The sequence below is a fragment of the Lissotriton helveticus genome, chromosome 1_1 (assembly GCF_964261635.1).
Source record: "Lissotriton helveticus chromosome 1_1, aLisHel1.1, whole genome shotgun sequence".
Classification (NCBI taxonomy): Eukaryota; Metazoa; Chordata; class Amphibia; order Caudata; family Salamandridae; genus Lissotriton; species Lissotriton helveticus.
In genome coordinates, this window is record NC_136057.1 from 624,321,516 (window position 1) to 624,342,559 (window position 21,044).

The 21,044-nt window shown below is 40.6% G+C and overlaps 1 protein-coding gene across 2 annotated transcripts in view; it reads left to right on the forward strand.

Moving 5' to 3' along the window:
* The window catches only part of LOC144770300 (GLIPR1-like protein 1), a 1,263,910-nt gene that overhangs the window by 1,012,930 nt on the left and 229,936 nt on the right, over nt 1–21,044 (forward strand). For both annotated transcript variants that reach the window (XM_078654709.1, XM_078654700.1), the window contains one exon: nt 17,958–18,046. In XM_078654709.1, coding sequence (XP_078510835.1) covers nt 17,958–18,046 — 89 coding nt within the window. The remainder of the gene's footprint in view (nt 1–17,957; nt 18,047–21,044) is intronic.

Here is a 21,044-nt window from a genome sequence, read left to right on the forward strand (position 1 = left end):
AAGTAGATAAGCCCTCTTTTTACTGCTTTAGTTTTGCCGGTTAGAACATAGCTTCTTTAGTCCCTCCTTGATTTTGATAGCCAGAACGTGAGGGTTAAGGAACTTCCGCACACGTGATGCAGGACATGTTGTGGATCGTAATGGCGGCCCGGGTGTCGCGAAGTAACAACGCGGATAAGAGGTAGAATTTGATTAAGTTCATCTTTTCTGATAATGTGTCATATACTTTATGCCAAGGAGGGGAAGTACTAGGTTCTAATTAAAGCTTGTGTTGTGTTTAGAAAATCGGCAAATGACTATTGAGCCACAATTTGAGAAGATTAGGAAGAGAGGCATCCACAGTGTTTTTTTTTTTTTTTTAAAAGACGTTTATTAAGTTCTTTCAGCTATACACAGCGTCTTGCCCACAACCCTGAGGCTGGCCGCTATTTACCATAGGTATATATCACAACATTGATGCAATGTTAACGACCATCCTCGGCCAGTCGTAAATCGTGTATACATTAGCTTATTACATTCGTATAGTATTGTTCACAGACCTAGTCCGTCTTAGTTTATATTTTATAACCATAACTTGTCTCAATCAAAATTAGGATTAAACCAGTCATTATCGATATTCCACAGGGTTACATATTACAAGCAGTTTGAAATGGCCATAAGTACAACTATCGGTCCCTCCGTGCAAATTAGGATGTGAGCGACACCCTGGCGGTCACATCCTGTATTTTTATCATTGCGGCGGGTGCTGCTTGAAGCAGCACCCGCCGCAATGATAAAAATGTAAGTTGTGCATTTGCATGCACAAAGCGGCAGGCACCGCGTGGTGCCTGCCGCTTTGTGCAGGCAAATGCAGGGGGGTACCATAGGTACCCCCCATGTGCACCCCCCACCACCCCTTCACCCCTGGGGACCCGCAACGGGCCCCCAAACAAAAATCCGTATGCCTTTGCACGGCGGAAATTCCGCCGTGTAAAGGCATGAAACACCAGACATCCTAATATGGCTGGCGGTGTCTGATAGACACCGCCAGCCATGTTAGTGCTTTTCCGCCGCGGACGGGAGGCGACCGCGGCGGAAAAGCTGCGGACTGGAAAACGATCCCCCAGCCATCCTAATCTGGCGGGGGGTCTTTTTCAGTCCGCTGCGGTTTTCCCACATCCTCCGGGCCGGCGGTGGCTTCCGCCGGCCCGGAGGATGCGGGAAAACCGCCATCATAATCGGGCCCTTAGTGTTGGTTGTGGAATCACGTACTAGTTCACATATAACAATTTAATGTGGTCACCTCGGCATAGATGGAGCCCCGTTTTTGAGAATTATGAGGCTTGTTTTTAACTTTATTTTTCACACGGGTGTGTAAATGTAAAAGATGCCGTACCACTTTCAGGAAGCTTAGATAAAGTAGAACAATGATAATACAATGTCTATATGTGTATTTATATGTATATATGAAGAACTAACAGTCCCTAGTGTATATGTGGATATTTGTAAAAAATGACTGTTTTTGATTCTTTAGGCAGGACCTTGAACACCCTAGTCCTGATGAGGCCTGGAAATTAGAAAGGCTGAAACGCATCAACACTTTTTAGAAGGCATCCTTACAAAATTCCTTACAAAATTCTCCTTTTCTGATCTTCTTTCAAAAAGGCGATGTTCCAACTGTAAAACTAAGTCTATGAGTTCCGAAACATCTTGAGGTCTATTAGGAATTTGAGCCAATACATCTTTTAACTCGTCCTTAAGCCCACAAAAAAAAATGGCCGACCTCTTGCTTTCTGGCCCATCAGTTTCCACTATTAGCTTATTAAATTGTGCTATGTAAGCGACCAAATCTCTGTTCCCTTGCTTGAGGTCCAATAATTCATTGTCAATGGCTTGATTTGCAGATCTTCTGTCAAAAATTCTTACAAATAATTTTTTGAAAAGCTCAAAATCATAGAGGAATGAGTCATTGCGAGAGATTAACGGCATCAACCTTGCGGCAGCTTCACCTCCCAAGTAAGACAGCACAAACACAACCTTGACCTGATCATGTGATCATTGTGAGGATCACCATTATATCTTTCTGGATTGTCCAATGGAACAATAGGAGACATGGAATGAATTACTTGAGTTGCTACTTCAGAAGCTGTTTTACAGCTGGTTTCTAAACCAGGAAGAGGGGAGGAACTGGCTACTAGTTCATCCATTCTTTGTCTAATTAAGTGCGTTTCTTGCTGGGACGTTTTCCCATCCTTTTTCATTTATTTCTTAATCCTGGTAGGGGTGTCAAGAAAAGTTTAAGAAAGGTTGTGTTCTGGTTGACACCTTTAATCAGTTTTAATCACTTCCCATACTGCACTTTTTTCGTCGCACTCCTCGGTTGAGATCACTTGGTGTCTGCACGATTCTCACCAATTTATGTATTAAGTGTCTATGTCGACTTGTCTTGACTACATGTTGTGTTAAGAGAAATTTATTATTTTTTTCCCCTCCCTCATGCTCCGCCCTGTGTGGGGATACACCAGGGCGTATTGTAAGCAGGCCCGATGATGAAGCATGTCACATACCTTGGTATGTGAGTGAGGGCAGTTTTTTCAAATAGAGTGATTTGCCTTATTGGGGCCCTCTCTGTTTGTCGTGTATACATGTAATTTTTATGTTACCTACTCTATTCACCTCTCATGTGTGTACAATTGAGGTATTTGGGGGTCCGGGGTGGTAGAGTTTAAACTAATTTGACCCTCACCCCTCTTTTGTGATTGAATATTGTTCCATGGTGGTCATGGCAGTCTTGTTGTTGCTGGTGGCCGGACTTGCCATATCGGAGCAGAAGGAATAAAAATAGAATTCCTGCTACTAGTCCCAAGATGAGAGGCAGATCGCCGAACACAGAGTGCACGAAATTTGGAAAACCGCAGAGGACTGCTTCAAATGGTGTTAAAAGTCCCGAAAAAATCGTCTTAAATACATGTGCGATGCCGCTGGTATCAGACATGTTTAAGATTGACTTAACATTTCTGCAAAATGTACTGGGCAGTTTGTTGATAATAATGCATGTATCTCTGCAGAAGACCTTGCAACTTGCAGATCATACGTTTCTCTAGACGAGGTCAGTGGCACATTTTTTTGTAAAAGAATGACTTTCATTCTGCTTAAAGTATCAATTTGTATAGAAGAGATATTCAGTGAAGGCCATAAGTCCGTCCCTCTGCCTGACTTGTGCGTTGGATACAATACTTGCATACAACAAGTGACCATGGACGACACACAAACTAGATAAGCTTTTCCTGGCAACATGCCACAACAGCTGTGATCATTCAGCATAACGTAACTGCCATTGGATAGTTGCCTGAAAATTGGTTCTATCACTGTGGAGGGTGTCCCGTGCAGATGGCATGAAAGGTTATTTGCAGAACCGTCGCAGGCTCCGTGTAAATTAATACCTTTGCACAAAAGTGTACCACTTAGTGAGTTCTTACAATTATTACCACTAAGGAATACCTCTTTTCCCTTATTCCAACATTTGTGTGTGTGTAAGGTAAAGTCCAGGTCGACTTAATATATTCTTTACCCAGCCTTTCATACAGGCCCGCTGGTACATGCTGTAGACAATACTCGAACTGGAAAATCGTCACTGGTATCGTAATTGTGCCATGAATTATCCATTCAATGACTAGCTTCTCAGAAACTGTTAATGGTAATCTTTCCAGTTTTTCAATGTTCAGCACCGTATAGTCTGCTCATTTTTGTGCCAAAGAGATTTGTTTATCTGTAAGGTTAAATACAGAAAACAATGACGTGGTGTTGATTAGACGCCATGGCACGTAGCCTGTACGCAGATTTTGCAACGTCCAGCCCAGCTGCATTATAGAACGTAATTGAGACTGGCCATATTGTAACATTAGCAAGTCCTGCTCTATTATGTCAATTGCAGAGGATACAATGCTGTCCAAAGAATATATTCTGGAGGACAGAGTTGTTAACCCATTGTCCACTACAGAGAGTGTTTTCCCTAAATTAATACAATCAATTTCTCGTATTCTTTCTGCAGTTTCTATTTGCGTCACTTTCCAAGCTTCGTTGTACGCAGCATATATACCGGCATATATGAAACGTTTTTTACGTGGTTTGCGAAGTCCCATTAAGAAATCTCGCGAATCATTGCCTTCTTTAAGTAAAGATAAGTGTTGTTTGATTTCCGGAAGTGTAGATTTAAGTAGCCACTCAAGGCATAGCTTCCCTACACTATAAGTAGTTACTATCCCTGGATGTTGTCTCTGGGAGTATCTTGGGTCTGGCCTATTTACTGACAACCCTTGTGTTTTCTTCAGGAATCTATCATGACAGTTATTAGTTTCTTTGGGCCAAATTATCCATTTTTTCAAATCAGGATTAGTTCTGTTCTGTTTTAAAATAATGGGTACGTCTACCTCCTCTTCTGTAGTATTTTCACTGTCAGATGTGGGTTTAGGTATAGATGGTTTATTTAAATCTTTTATCTTAGCTAAGCCAAGACAAGAAGTTTGTTGAACAGTGTCATTTAAAAACATTATTTGTTCTGGTATAATGCAGGCTCTGAACAAGGTTTCTAAACCTTGCACCTGCCAGTCTTTCGTGCCCCAGACAGTTTTTGTCTCGATGTTGCCTTTCCAAAAGTCAAAACCTAATGTAGACAGCTGAGCATAAAAGTTTGCTAAATAAATTTGTTTAGTATTAGTCAGCATTATTTTCATTCCTGTCTTATTCTCATTTTTGAAATAAAACGTTTCTGGATTTGTAACATTAAACCCTGTGAAGTATGGAAATTTTTCATAGAACGTTTTTGAGCTGCCTTTTGGCGGCGTAGGACAGTGTTCCCATTGATTGTATGTATAAACATTTCTAGGGTTTCAGATTTATGCAAATAATGGTGACCATAATGATTAAAACAATACATTTGTTCATAATCTGATGAACCTTGTAAGTATTCATGTTCAGTAAATTTAGCTGACATCTCTAAATCTGACATCATATTAGTAATAGTTTCAAAGTCCCACTCATCAGAAAATGTGTTTGGTGATACCAAGTCATTTAAAGAGATCTTGAACTGGTGTGGAATCTTCAGAAGCTCTACCGGACCATAGATGTCATACTCAGTTTTGTCCCACGCTATACTACCAGGTATAGGAACGGCTGTGATGTTCTCTGATGACAGATCTCTTCTTTCACAATGGGAAGATTTATGAGGTTTCAGGACCAAGTTGATTTTCTGACTTGCTGTGTCCATTGTATTATATTTTCCATCTATCATTCTTTCCAAGCTCAAAACCAGAATGAGCCAGAGGAGGAGGAAAAGTACACCAAACATAATCCAAAATCCAATCCATGGTGAAACCAAATATGTTTTCTCAAGTTCATGAAAAAGTTATTTTATTTTTACTTTGAAAGTTTTATTTGTTGGCTCATCTTCTGGCTCACTGGGATCCTCAGAAAATGTATCAAAGTTGATAAAATAGCCAGAGGCAGTTCTGTCAATTGTTGGAATTGCATCAGGATTGTTATTAATCTTTGGAGCTGCTTCTTCCTTTGTCATATTTGTATAGTCAGAAGCTACATCATTGTAGACAGGTGTTTCTTGACAAACTGTTATTTGGGTCTCAAGAGGCACGAGTTCCATGGCTTTGTTGCATAGTCCTTCTTTTCTCACTGCAGGTTTATCAAAGGTGATAAGTCTTGCAGTTTGAACCTCTTGAATAGTAGCGAGATTTGGTCTTCTGCTACTTCTTGGGAGTCCACTGGGCCGACTACTTATTATTGGCCACATGGTTGTGGTTTGACCAGGTCGATGGACACAATTCTGTTCTCCCTTTTACCAGCAAGGGGCGGTAGTACTACTGATCTTGTTCCTTGGATTGCCAAGACAGGTACTGCTTTTCTGTAAGAAGGCCCAAATTCCTTCTTCACCGCGATCTTCTCTCTGACTAGATCCCCAATCTTTGGAATCCAGACAGGTCTTGCTGGGACAGGTGTTTTTTCTTCAGTGGATGTTGGCTTTTGTGATGTGTTACTTAGACTTCTTCTTGTTTCATTTAAGTCCTGTAAAACAGCCAAACGATCTTTGACATCAAAGGGTTTTTGTTCCACCACTGAAGTTTGACATTCCTAGTACCAAACAATAATTCATACGGAGTTATTCCACCCAGAGAATTTCTTGGCAGATTGTTAAGACTACATTGGACACCTATTAGATGTTTGACCCACCCATCACCCGAACCTAATACCTTTGCTGTTATGGATTGCTTTATGTTACGGTTTTATCTTTCCACTACCGCATTACCCTCAGGATGTAAGGGACTAGAATACCACAATGCAACGCCCAAACTAGCCATAGCCTCCTTGTAAGCTCGAGAGCTAAACGCTGGACCCTGGGCAGAATGTAGCGTGCCTATTGCGTATGTGCCTATAAATATTCCCAAATCCTTTATAACAGTTCCGGTGTCAGTCGAGCGCTGGGGCCATATCCAAATAAATCTTGTCCTAGTAGTTGTGGGAGCGCATCCGTTCAATATAACGTTTACGTGTAGATAGTCAAATGCTGTCTAGCAATGGTATCTGAACTGGGCTGGCTACTCTGTAGTCAGGTATCTGGTGGCTTTTGCTGCTGCGATTTCTGTTGCAGTTAGGGCAATAAATTGCAAAATTGTACACATCAACTCCCATTCCTGGCCACCAGTACATCTTTTCTAATTCTATTAGAGATTTTAAGATCCCTTGATGTCTCAGACCCTCTCCCATATGTGCTTCGCGTACCAAAGCAGCTCTCCGATTCCTGTTTGGAATTACTCTGTCCCCCACTCCAGGTATTTGAGCAAAAGGAACGGAGTTTGCATAAATTATGTATGTATTACCGAGTGGATAGTTTAGAGGTAACGCTGCATAGCTGCCTTCCATTGAGGCTTTTACTGCTAGTAACGTTTCACCGTCTATTACTTTTTTCGAACGAGTGAATGTAGCTACGGAAGCCGTTTGCACAGCTGCCTATGCAGCTTCATCAGCCAATGAATTCCCTGCAACGTAAACGCCATCACGTTGATGACTCAGTGTATGAATCACGTGAGGCTTTTGTAGTTCTTTCTGCAAAATAACTACTTGTTCCCAAAGCGTTTTAAGTGTTCGTTGTAAGATTCAACGCAGAAATACGAATCGCACACTATTAGTGTGGGGAATTTGCGATCAGCATTTTCAAGCGCCATCTTGAAAGCCTGTAGTTCAGCTCGCTGAGCTGTACAGTCTCCGAGTGATTGAGTTTTAGTGACCATAGGTCTGAATTTACCTTCGCGCCAACGACCTTTAACGATCGCGCATGCTGCACTATAGGCTTGTTTACCCCCAACTGCGGGCTGCGCTGATCCGCTTGTATAGATTATACATCCGTAATGTTCTAGAGGCAGAATCTCGGTCGGCAGGAGACATTCGTATTGTAGGAATTCTTGTGTTTTTAAGTAGGGGTCAAACACATATTCAACGTCTGTTGCAGCAAGAGAGTTAACCCATTGTATCCATCTTGGATGTAAGGCTTTTGGATTGGGAATGCTTGTTTTCGTCACTGCCTCTAAGGCAGGTACAGGTGTAACGATCATTATGCATTGACCCTGTGCGAGGGCACTCTCCTTTGCTACTGCAGTTTTATAGTGTTTCTGTGAGGTGAAGGCATAGGATTATGCAGAATTTATGCTGGTTGGCGGGAGCTCTGGGGATACATGTCTAAGCAGCCATCTTGCCTGGCCACACCCCCAGGGAATTCAATGGTTGACAAAGCTGCAAAAGTAACAACTGCTGATGACAGGTTAGGGCTGATCCTAGCAGCACATGAGGGACTAAAATGTGCTCACACAGGGGTGGCAGTTACAATTTCTAAATTGCTGCAACGCTATTGGTTCCAATCAGGTCAAAGGATATATCCTTAAATGTCATGACATTTGTCAGTAGATAAAAGTTCCCACCACAGCTCGTCCACCGCAGACAACTCTCTTAATCTCAAACAAGCTGCTGTCTTGAGTTTATCTGGACCATTGCAGACCTTACACTCACTACAGATGGGTCCTACATATATCATGTTTGTAGTGGATTGCGGCTCTCGACTCCCATGGGTATGTCCATAGCATTCGACTGACGGTCAAACTGTTATAAAGGGCTTGCAAGTCTTTATCAGCACATTCCATTCAGACCAGGGTACAGCGTTTGCCTCTAGAGCTTACTGAGACACCATGAGAAAATTGGATGTGGATGTGCTGTACTCCTTCCCCTACCATCCTGAGGGAAATGCAGGAGTGGAGAGGGAAAACTGTGACTTAAAGCAGTCTTCAATAGCTAGAGTATTAGGTTCAAATTACAGTTGGGTTCACCACCTGTATGGGGTACAGAGTGCTTTAAACAATCTGCTTAGAAGATCCTTGGGTGGTTGGGCTCCCTATTAAGTCCTGTTAGGGGTTAAAATGTGTTTTCCAGATCTTGACAGTCAGAGCAACGTCCAACAGAAACATTCCGCCACTGGTGAAGTGAGGAAAGCGCCGGCAACTACTAGTTGGATTCTAAAGATCCTGGATCTAGTACAGGGGAAATGGCCGACCGGAAGACGTTCAGACCATCTGTGCCTGTGCCTGTCCTGGCTTTTTAAGGTACTAGAATTGTACTTTTACTGCCTCTTACTGGGGTGAAACCCACAAGATTTGTGTCTATCGATCTCATCAAACCACATCATGTTGCCAGTTCTACATATTAGGCCTCAAGGGCTCATGGGTAGTTAGCTGCCTCCTGTCAATAACTTACAGGAAACCACGTTACAAACTTTAACCAACAATGAAGTTTCTTTTTCCCGTCTGGGGACAGCTAAGTCTGAAGTGTCAATACTTCTAGTTCCTTTAGCAAATACCATTCAGTCGTCAAATTTGACTACACCGATTTCAATTCTGCTTGCAGACAATAATGGTGTCCACAACATGCCACCATTATAGTATTCTACCAGTTCTACACAGCTTCACGAACCTACCACTTTGTACAAACAGCCTTTGGCTATTTTGTCAACTTTGGTGACTTCTCTTTGTATTCTTGTGACCCACCTCCATATGAACTTTTCATTTGTCTCCAAAGACCTTCCTTATGCCTCCGTGGACATGCATTTGGATTACAATTTTGTTACCTTTACTTTGGATTGGTTTTGTGATCCATTGATTATCGCACAAAGTGCAAAGAAACCTTTCCTTGGTAAACATTTCAGCTGTTCCGGTTCCTGATGGAATTGTTTGGGATAAGGTACCCTATGATATTTTTGGACAGACAGAGACTTTACAAGTCCCCTATGGATTTCGTATATCCTTAAATGATGTAATCACTCCTAGCACTATCTCTGATGATTGGGGCATTAACACAGTACATAACATGCTTGCTGATTTAGAGCATTACACTGTATTTAACAGTGAAGAAATTCATGATGGTACATCTAATTATATTGAAATGTTCTATTTTCACCATTATGGTCACCATTAATTACATAAACTCCACGTATTATAATTACACCCAATGTGGATTTTGCTATACACCACCACAGGGTAGCCCAAAGACATTTGAACAGAAGTTTGAATGTTTTTCTAGTCACACTCCAGCAGACCCAGAGTCTTATTCGCCTTCCCTGACATCTGCACAAAGATATGACTTTTGGAGAGACAATATTGATGTGCAATCTATATAGGGAACTAGGGATTGGCAGGTACAGGGGAGTGAGGCTTTATTTAGAGCATGCCTCATATGTAAACAGATGGTTTTCCTGAATAACTCTGTGCAGCAGACATACTGTTTCGGCTTAGCTAAGATAAAGGATCTAAATACACCAAAAATTCCCAATTTTGCATGGTTTTCAAATTAGCAGCAATTCACAAATTACACAGAGGACACATTTGACAACATGCTTAGAAATGTGACATCCCATCATTCACGTTCCAATCCAGAGGGTTGCATTGTGTGGCCGTTAGATACTAACAGATAGCAGGCAGGCTTTCCTGACAACACAAAAGGGTTCAGGATAATTAGGCTAGATCCACGTTACATACAGACACAACATGCAGGAGTGGTCACAACATACAGCATTGGAAAGTTGTGCGTGGAAGGCTAAAACATGCATAATTGTCTGAGGTGAAACAACACTGGTCTCTTCTCACTGGTCTCTTCTTTCTGATGATATGTTCCAACTGTTTTTTTTGTTTGGTCCACGAAAGCCTCATCAAAAGTGCTTTCTGTATGCAATATACAATGAAGTGTGGAAAGTTTCAAAGCAGGAAGCTGCTGAGAGAATACGTGAAATTAACAGAACAGATTTAGAGAAGGTTCTAGTAGTAGTTGACAATGTTATGACTACATTATCCGACAGGATATATTCTCTGGGTAATACTGTGTCGCCCTGTTATTGACATCATACAGAGTGACTTCCTTTTTGCAACATGAGCAATCACAACTTAGGTCTATCATGCTACTAAGTTGGACTCTACAGACTTTATGCACTGGTCACATTCCATACAATCTCATATAAGAACAGACTTCTATGGCTAGAAAAGACATGACATACACTAGGTTACACATAGAAAAGTTAGAACAATTACCATTTACTGTTGCAAAGGTAGCATCAGCAGATTGGATAAAACACAGGTTTATTTATCCGTCAATTTCAGATTTTAACTTCAAATACTGCTTGCAACACTGTCAAGTAGGCAGATATGAAGCGCTAGGAGAAGGGTTTGTACATAAGGCATGGGTCCTACCTTTCACTTGTTGTTGTAGGAATGGTGGTACTGAGTTATTTTTTTAGTGGTACAAACTGCTAGAATACTTTAAGCCATTCTCTAGCCTGCAGGGAAGTTGCACTCTACGGTGCATGTAATGTGTCTAAGTTGAACTTGTCATGTTATCTGAAAGGTTCCCTATCTGCTGTGATTCATCCAGATTTCAGATTGTTTTCTGATGGGAGCTATTTGATGTTGAATGACTAAGGTTGCTGCTGGATGAAACTGGGAATACTAAATCTCGTGACTGTTTCTGCAGTCATGACCTGTTGTACAAAAGTGCTTTTTCAACCTGAACGTACAGTAAGGGATGCCACAATTTGGAATTTTGCATGTGAACTTTGATGCTTTGAGTAGGCTGAAAGCCCTATTGTTTCAGAAGGAAGTGACCTTAACATCTGCACGAGAGATGTTTGGTCTTCAAATTGTGAAGTCTTCCTCTGAGACCCAGTTGCTACTTCGTACCAATCTGGGAAGCTAGTTCACCGCATTTCTAACATCCCAAATACCACCGGGGCAGCACACTTTAAAAAAACAATTGGCTACAGGTTGGTTAATACCTTCCAGATGGTCTTTGGAGTTATTCCATGTTTCATACACTTTGTGCTGGGAAGCATTTTTGAAGGCTTACCACTTGACCTATCCCCGGTTGTCAGGACACTGATTTTATATTATTTGCTGCTCCGCAATGGATGTTCGGCCACACAGCCAAATAGGGATGGCACTACCACATGTGCTACTGTGTCATGTGAGAATGAAGCAGCACCTTTGGTGCATTTGTGCTTCTAGAACTGAATGACAACTGCTGCTTGTTCTTTCGGCCTGTCTGTGTCAACTGAACAATCGTCTGCTTCAGCTGGAAACAGCAATGTTTCTTCTACTCCTCTGAACATTTAAACAATCTGGCAGTTTCGAGCAGTGAAGACTTTTTTTTAATTCTCCCACTTTTACTTGCGAAATTGCTTTTAAATTGCAGTCTTTTTATTCACCTTTTTCTATGGACTTTTAAAACATTTTGGCTTTCTTTATGCTTTAATTAATAAAGAAGCACAATATTTTTTATGATTTTAGGGTCTTATAAAACGTTAAACATATACTTTTAGCATTGTATTTTAAGAAGCTTTTACTCACCTCTCAGCCAAGAAGTGAGTGTCATGTAGTCACATTGGGCCCGGGCAAGAGCACCACCATTTTTCACGCTCACATTTAAAGTTGACATCTTTTTTTGAACATTGACATTTGACACACATTTGCTTGCGTGCTTGTATGGGATAATGTTCCATGACATAACTTTGCTTACATTTCCACATCTTTGTTGGCATATTATCAGATCCGTCAATATTCTATACACGCTAAAGTTCACAGTGAAAATGTTGTTGAATGTTATTGTTTGCTCGGCAACAGCTTTGTAAGGATAGCATTAAAAATGATGGCCTGACTTGAGTATCGGCATGGCAACATGGGTAAAGTTTATTATATAAATGGCATTACTTGTTTGTTTAGTTAGAAGAGCATTTCACTAACACTGTCGGTCACCCCATGCCAGAATTCCAGCCCAGCTGAATTATGTTTACCTCCTGAAAAGAATGGTGGCCAGCTCAACACCAAGACAGGCTCCCAGGTGAAAAGGACCCACAGGTAACTGGGGTGCTAGATCACCCGCAGGGATTCTGGCAGATTTAACCTCCCCTCACCTGGTACACTAGGATAGGGAGTGCTAGATAGGACTATAACTGTACTCATATGCATGCCTATATTCTATGTAACAGCCCAATGGTTGAACTGGTAATTTTCGTTACCATTCTTATGATGCTGATTACTCTGTTTTGTTTCCTTCGATTGGTAATTTCAGCACCCGTATTTTACACAAGAATGGTATTGCGTCAATAAATATTGAAATGCCAATTCGAGTATTTTTTGTGTTTCCCTTTGAACATACATGAGTTACCAATCATCGAAAGGGCTTAAGATCTGGTTCCATGAGTTCCTTGACAAGTCAGGATTGTCATGTTCTGAGGTTGCACATACCACCTGTTACCTTGCTAGGTTAGCGGTACAGATGGCTCACTGTGAGTTAGCCAGGACTAAGGCCAACATAACCTGATGGTGTGCATGGAATTAGTCTCACACAGTTTTGACGTTTTGCAACAAACGCATAGTTGCAACAAATACACAGTTTTACTGAGAAAGTAGCACCCGTCTGACATCTTCAGGTTCTGCGATTAGATGAGAGAATCTATGCTTCACTTGCTCTGCTGTCCAGAATTTTTAACTGCATGACAAACTTTACTAAAACCAATGTTTTTAAACTATGGGATTTCCATTTGCAAAAATGCCTCGGATTTTTGCATGACAACCAGCATTTCCCATGAAAATGGCATGGTTTGACAAATAAGTTAAGACAATATTCACTGTGATTAAATAGCGAGGGAAAGCAGCAGTTATTGTCTGAGCCCGGAACCATCAGCTGACTGTTTTAAATATCACATTATTTTGTTTCACGCTTGACCAGGAGCCCCTTTTTATGCATGATGAACTTTATTTCTGCACAGATCTTTCCCTGGTTTTGAGCTGACTAAATACAGATATTTATTATTTTTCTGCTGTTTTACTTTTTTATGTAATTGTACCTACCTGTTATATAAGCTAACAGTTCTAAATGCTCCACTCTCTAACCTTGACCCTGACTAGGAACCTGCTTTTGTATGTTGTGCTTTTCTTCATTGCTTAGCACGCCCCCTGTCTTTGAGCAGACTATATACTGAGATGTATTATATTTTTTTATTTTATTCTTTAATGAAGTTGTACAATTGTAAATAATTGAAATAATATTTACCTATCTACTAACCGAGATATCTCCAATTAATCTACGCAATGGGCTTAACTTGCCTTAACATTCATAAGGTGCTGTCTAGCATTTTCTGCGTCCTTGCATCTGCTTCCTTATGTCCCAGTTGATGGGGACAGAGCTCATCTGGAAACCTCCTGTGTTGATACATCAAGGTCTTTTCACACACTATCAACCAACTCACCATACTCAAAGTCCAATTTTTTCATATTCCTTTTATAAAACACAATGATCCTTGCATTCTCCAGCTGGGATGTAATTTTGGCAGGTGTCTGCGTGCTCACGCAGGGCAGTGATGTGAGCGAACCTGACACATAGTGAGTTGGGGGTGGCGTGATGGATGGCTGTTGTGTTTATGGACTGGCACCCTATCACACAACTTTCCCCGTCCTCACTGCCCGTGCACAAATAGTTTTAATCTTAAAATATCTGTCTACACACTCACTGGCACTCCAGATACTTTACTGAGTAGGCAGAGCTGGAGGCAAAATTGGGCTGGGGGGACATATTGAAGGAAGAGACCCGATTAGAGCCACCCGGGTCACTCTCGACCTCCTCTAGCCTTCCAAGAAATGAAGAGTCAATGACGCAGTAGAGAATACAGGCAAACTAGTTTATTCACTAAGTACACTGCAGTCGAGTCCAATCTGACAAGCCTCCTATGACAGCTGACAAGGGACTGACTCTAACCAACATAAGGTTACATTATGTATGTTGCCCTCAAAGCCCCGCCCACTATGAAAAAACACTGGTAGCTGCAGTAATACAATGGGGGTACAGAACGGAGATTTCCATTCTGCAGCCTGGTACTATTTATCTACTACTTAAGGTTGTCTGGCTTATCCTCCCCACTAGACAGGTGGGAGAAGGCCTCGATGTAACAGAAAAGGCATGCGTGAATGAACAAGATTCAGCATTGAAGAAACAAAACTTACCAAGGACCATTTCTCGTAAATGATTAAGTAACAGTTTCGATTATAATACAAAATGGCGTCTAAAAACGAGAACATGGTGGCACAGATGTCAAAGCAAAGAAACGTAACATATGCATTTACTAGTGGCGTATACAGTATGCATATTTAATGTATTAACTATATAAATGCTAACACAATATTGGGTAGAATATGAGTAATATGGCAATTTTACGTGTCAGTTCTAACAGTATGGTTATTGGCTCCAAGTTTTATTGTTGTTCTATTTTTCTTGGACTGATGGCCACTTTAGGATACATGCAGATCGTTAGATACCCTGGTAACTACTCTATGGATCCACATGCAACAATCTGACGTGTAGATTTAATGAACAACTGTCTGATTTAACCTCAGTATTTGTTACAGGCTGTATTTCCAAATGTTATGATATCACATACATGCTTTAACGGAGCTAGCTATACATGAGTCCATAATCCAGCTTTTTCTTTGTAAGTAAAATACTTTATTGTTGAATAATACAAATCATTAGAAACAGGAAATGTATATAAAAACCAATAAATTGTACATAGACACAGCAAAACTTTGTAAAGCATAAAATAATATCGAGTATATGTTATATTTCAATTCAGTAATCACACCATAATTAGGCAGCATTTTGAGGGTTTTTTCTCCAGATCCTAATTTAAAGTGCCATTGCAAAGTGCCTTTATATATAAACGTTACAAGGATGCCAACCTTCTCGGGTTGACATTCCAATTCTAATATTAGAAATCAGAAATTTCATAAAATTCAGAAAAGACAATGTCACATTATTTTTAAAACTAATAATTAACATTTCTAAGAAATTTTATAAGAATTGCCAACACTGCCCCATATTTTAAAATATGCAGGTAAAAAAGTCATGCTAGAAAAAAAACATAGGTGAAGAAAGCTTTTCTTTGTAGAACATGCTGTATACAAAATGTGTTAAACCTCACTGAAAAGATTCAAACAAGCAAAATAAGACACCATTTTGCTTGTACCTCACTGTCTGCAGCAGAGGAAGAAACTCTTATTCACCTGTCTGTTGGTTACAATATTTTGCTTTATGCAGGGCCTCGCCAGTTCAGTTAGAGTGTCTGCATGTGGAAAATTCTATCATGCTGCACAATGTTGAAATAGGCTTTTTATCATGTTAAATTATAAAAACGCATCCTAATATGCACATTTGATTAGCCATATGTTTGTCTGCATGCACATAATATAATGTGTGTGCATGTCATCCCTGTATAAAATAAACTTCATTAATTTGGCTATATGACCCTTCTTATATTAAACATCTTGCTGGCATCCTTATATGTAACTCAAAACTAAGGCACCTAAAAAAGAAAACAGGTTAATTGCACTTCTCCCCGATCTATGCTGCACATCTATTGAGCTACTTAAAGTTAAAACCGTTTCTGGGTTCTGTATAAGGCAGTTACAGTTGCCTTCACAGGACGAACTACAACACATCTTCAGAAAGTGGGGTCATCCCACTCTTGACCTGTTAGCCACCCTGTAGACAAAAAAAGCCTTTACTATGCGAGAAGGTACTGGCAACAAGGCTCCAGAGACAACAATGCTTTCTCAATGTCGAGGGCGAAAGTCTTTGATTACAACTTTCTGCTGTTTCCCCCTCATCCTGAGTGCTGAAAAAACGGAGACTGAGTAATAAATGCTAATATTGATAGCCACTCATGACCACACTAGTTTTAGTACACTGACCTAGCTCGAATATCCGAATAACCACTGACTCAGCTGAAGCTTCACCCACATACCCAGATACAAAAACTAAGGCTTCCATCTCAACTTGAAGTTGCTCAGCCTGTCAGCATAATTCCTTGTCACCTAAAATATTAACTTCTCTACAGTGTGCAGAGCAATACCAGTGCAGCCACGCACCATCATCACGTCAAAAACCTACAGTACAGGGTGCAAGGCTAAAGGTCTAAATCCTGTTTCCATGCAGCTGCAACATATCCCGTTGTATGTACTCCACCTGGCCAAGCGTGCCCTTAAATCAGTAAGATTCCACTTAGGAGCAATTTCAAAGTTCCGAAGTTCAGACAATACTCGGTCACTATTTTTTCACGGATCAACAAAAAATTCTTGAAAGTTTGATTTAGGGCCTTTCCCCCAGTCAGTCGGACAGCAGCTGGTGTCACACACTACTCGGCCAGCTAATGTTTCGACTCTTCATGCCCATTCACAGGACAGACCTCGAACTCTCTTGAAAAATACAGCACTTTTCCTGGCATTGACTTCAGCAACAAGAGTGGGAGAGCTTCAATCTTTCACAGTAAAGAAACCATTCCTTTATCTCTCATCTGCCCTATTCTTTATCTCTTTTGGTTGCTGGCGTGTAGTTGAACCCCTGTCTAAATAGGGCACTTGCCGCTGACTCGGTCTTCATACATTTCTGTCACAAAAAAAGCTTAGTAAGTACATCTTTCTCAGCGGTGGGGTGATGGTAAATTCCACCAATATCATGTGGTGACAGCTGCGCTCTTTGCAGTGTAGATATGTACTGAGCAGCAGCTACTAAACACTATTGACTGGACTTGAACACATCATACTCTACATTGAGTCAAGCTGTACTACCCAGCTTATTTCAATAAAGACTAGACTTTTTCCTGCTTATTGATTATGATTTAATACTGCATGCTACTCTGATTCAATCATGTGAATCTATGAAAGGTTCAGTGTTGGTAATGAAATGACTTCCTTACCGGTTATTCCATTTTTCCAGCATTGGTGTCATTCACAGATTCACATATGTTTTATGTATCCTACACATTCTTGCTACGAAATCTGAGTTAATGTGGCCTCCATCGGGATTAGTACACTCAAAACATCTACCTCATTAACAGTAGTTTGGCTGTTCCAACTTAGGTGGACATTTCAACATTTTAATTGCTATTTAGAAATTACAGAGGATTGAAGAGAATGATTTAAACATGCAAATCTATGAAAGATACTAACTCTGGGGAATTGGAGTTACAGGTGAGTAACTGATCTCTTATTACCATGCCATAAAATTGAAACTGCATATCATCCATCATTCAACCTTTCACATCAGGAGGCAAAACTGCCCAGTGGGAAAAAACAGAAGGTGCAATGGTGTTTTTTCCACCAGCAGTTTTAGTTTCTGAATTCCTCCAGGAAGAGGAAAGAGAACTTAAAAGTAGCTTAGTCACCATAAAGGTAACTTTATTCCATTGACTGAAGTTCTGTGTCTTACTTCATGCTTAAACATGTGTTAAATTCCATAAAATATTTCCAGATGCTCAGTTTCATATTTTAGATGCTAATTTGATATTGTGTATTAAACAAGGGCACCAATTAATATAATACTTTGTCTTTCAGTGGGAATTATCGTGGTGCCAAACCTTATGAGACAGGAGCAAGATGTAGTAAATGCGCAGATGGTGATCGCTGTGTAAACAACCTTTGCAGTTAAGTGAAAAATGAATACTGAGTGAAAGAGAAACTTTGAGATTTATCTATACAATTCAAAATAATTTGTGTATCTTGATCTTAAAAATGTGTAGTTTTTAATGATTTATTTTTTTTGGTTTCAAAATTGGAAGTCAAGGTAGTGAAAAATCTAATGTGTTCCTTACTATTCTCTGACCAAAGACCTCATGCAGACGGTTATGTTATGTGTGTTTGTAAAGCACACTGTCCCCCATGAGGGTATTCTGGCACTCAGCAGGTGTGTGTGCCTGGCCCTGCTTATGATAGTTTCATTAATTGAAAAGTCAGGGTTTCAACTTCTTGTGAAATTTAAGAAGAAAGGAGGAGTGTCTGATGCGGAATGGTAGGTCATGCTATGCTTTAGGAGGAATGTAAGATAATGCCCATCCTTTAGATCTGGTTCTGTGTATTTGTGGGATGTGTGCAAGTAGGATTCTTGCAGAGCGGAGATGTCTGGGTGGTTGGTGGAAGAAGATGTGACTGTTCAGGTAGTTAGAATGTGAGTTGTGTAGTGCCTTAAATGTGTGTGTGAGGAGTTTGAATTGAGCAAATTTGTGTATTGGGAGCCAGTATAGGTAATGAGTTATGCATTGGAGGGTGAGGATGAGTCTGGCTGCCAAGTACTGGATGGCTTGTAGTCTTCTAGTGAGTTACTTGGTGATCCGGGCAAAGAGGGTGTTTCCTTAGCCCAGTTTGCAGGTGATTAGCATGTGAGTGACAGTTTTTCTAGTGTTGGGTGGGAGCCATTTGACAATCTTCCTCAGCATCTTCAGGGTGTGGAAGCAGGATGCAGTGACAGCATTGACTTTGGTTGTCATGTCCAGTATGCTGTTGATGATTATTCCGAGGTTCCTAGCGTGGATTGTTGGTGTGGGTCTGAGTTCGACCGCCACTGGTTGGAGTCCAATGGTGGTGGGGTGTAATTGCCAAACATTATTATTCTATGTTGTCTGTATTGAGCTTGAGACTGTTGTCTTCCATCCTGTAAGCAACTTCGGTCATGCAGGTGGTGAACTTGTTTCTTGGCTTGGCGGCCTTGTCCAAGAGGGAGAGTATGAGTTGCATGTCATCTATGTAGATAAGGCTATATTTGTGTGCACCTAGGATGTTCGCCAGAGGGATCATATGCATGGAAGAGGGTGAGGCTGAGCGATGAGCCTTGAGGCACACTGCAGAAGAGTTTGTGGGCTTCTGAGTAGTAAGGTGCCAGATTGACAGCTCGTGTTCTATTCCTTAAGAAGAGATTGGTTCCTTGGGTGCCAATCTCATGCAGGTGCCTGATGAGGATGTGGTGTGGGATCATGACAAGTGCTGCAGAGTAGTCCAAGAGAAGGAGGGCTTCCATGTCTCCTTTGTCAAAAAACATGCAAATGTGGTAGTGATGAGTGCTGTTCCTGTACTGTGGTTGAGCTTGAAGCCGGACTGCATAGAGTTGAGCAGCTGTTGGTTGCTGAGGTGGATGGAGAGGGGCCATTTGATCATTTTCTTTAAGATTTTTTTGGGTCATGGAAGGAGGGGGATGGGTCTGTAGTTAGAAAGCGTGACTTGGTCAGCAGTTGGATTTTATGTCAAGACAGGAGGCTAGCATTATGCATTAATCTTTTATTACTTTCTTCTGAGCAGCAACAACTTAAACGCTTCCCAGAATGGAATTTAAAACATCACAAACAAAAAAGAATGTTCATCTCATATGAAAGACTCTGCATCCTACATCTTCTTCCTCTTTTGTTGCTGCTTCTGAGTAAGATAAGTATTAGAATGTTGTTTAGGTTGTGTGTGCTCGTTTGATTCTTGAAACAGTGTGATATACCCAATTTTTGGGAAGAATTGGTGATATCTGTTTAATGGTGAATTGGGTCTATATTTATTATTGATTTTAGTATTTTTTGTGAAAAGGTAAGTATTCAATGCAAATGTATTTAGAAGAATATGTATTTAAATGTTGGAATATGATTTAAGTAGAAAGGTATCTGCTAGACAAGTCTTAGATTCATAATTTTAATGGAGACACATTTGTAAGGAATTTGGTGTTGTCACGCATCCATGAGGTTTTTTGGAAGGGTGGTGGAGCTGAGAAGTTGCTAGGCAAATAGCTTTGCTTTGGACTGGCATTACCGGTCAAGCAACAAACCTTGTTAGTGTGTAGGAGTTTATTGAAGTAACAAAGCGTTTGGAATAAATAAACTATTCTGTTAGGTTTTCGGCATTAAACATAATAAAAGAGTTTGGGCAAGTTTTAAGTTAGGAAGAGAGAGAATTAGGAATTTGAGTTTAGGCAAAATTGACATAGATCACATATCTGAGGAGGCAAGAGAGGAAATAACAAGGAAGTTGGTCAGCCATAAGGTTAAAGCAGTAGTTCAGGAGACGTTTAAACTAGTTTTAGGTAAAAGATATAGGAGGACAGTTGATGAGGAAGAATATTTTTCAGTTTCAGATAATGAATCTGACAATAGGGGTCCAGGAGGAAAGTGTTTACAAAATAAAAGACGTTTGGAGGGAAAAGAAGGAGGCCCAAGTACCTCGCATAGTTCAGGTGTCCTTGGCTGAACACGAAAAGTTAAGCAAAACGCTGAACTGGAGGATTTCAATGCACTTGAGTATGAAAATCCAGCGTTAATCTGGATGAATATGTACTTGAATTAGAGTACAAGAATGAATATGAAAATGAGGAAAGTGTCATGAATTCAGGAACTAGGAATAAGGATCCTTTTGGAGAGAAATTATTTGACCCGAAAGAGATAAGACATCCTAGGGGTAAGGATTAGTGGCCTATGGAACATGTGTCACAATATATCAAATATAGGTTGAGACAGCCTCTGGAGAGAAAGGAACACAATTTAATGAGAGCTGAATGCTCAAGACCAGTGATTGACGATAAAGTGACTCTTACTCCCAATTTTGAGCCGGATATGATAACATAGATGTTTAAAATGGGTTAGGATCCCATGAAGGGTTTGGAGAAGTTGCTTAAGA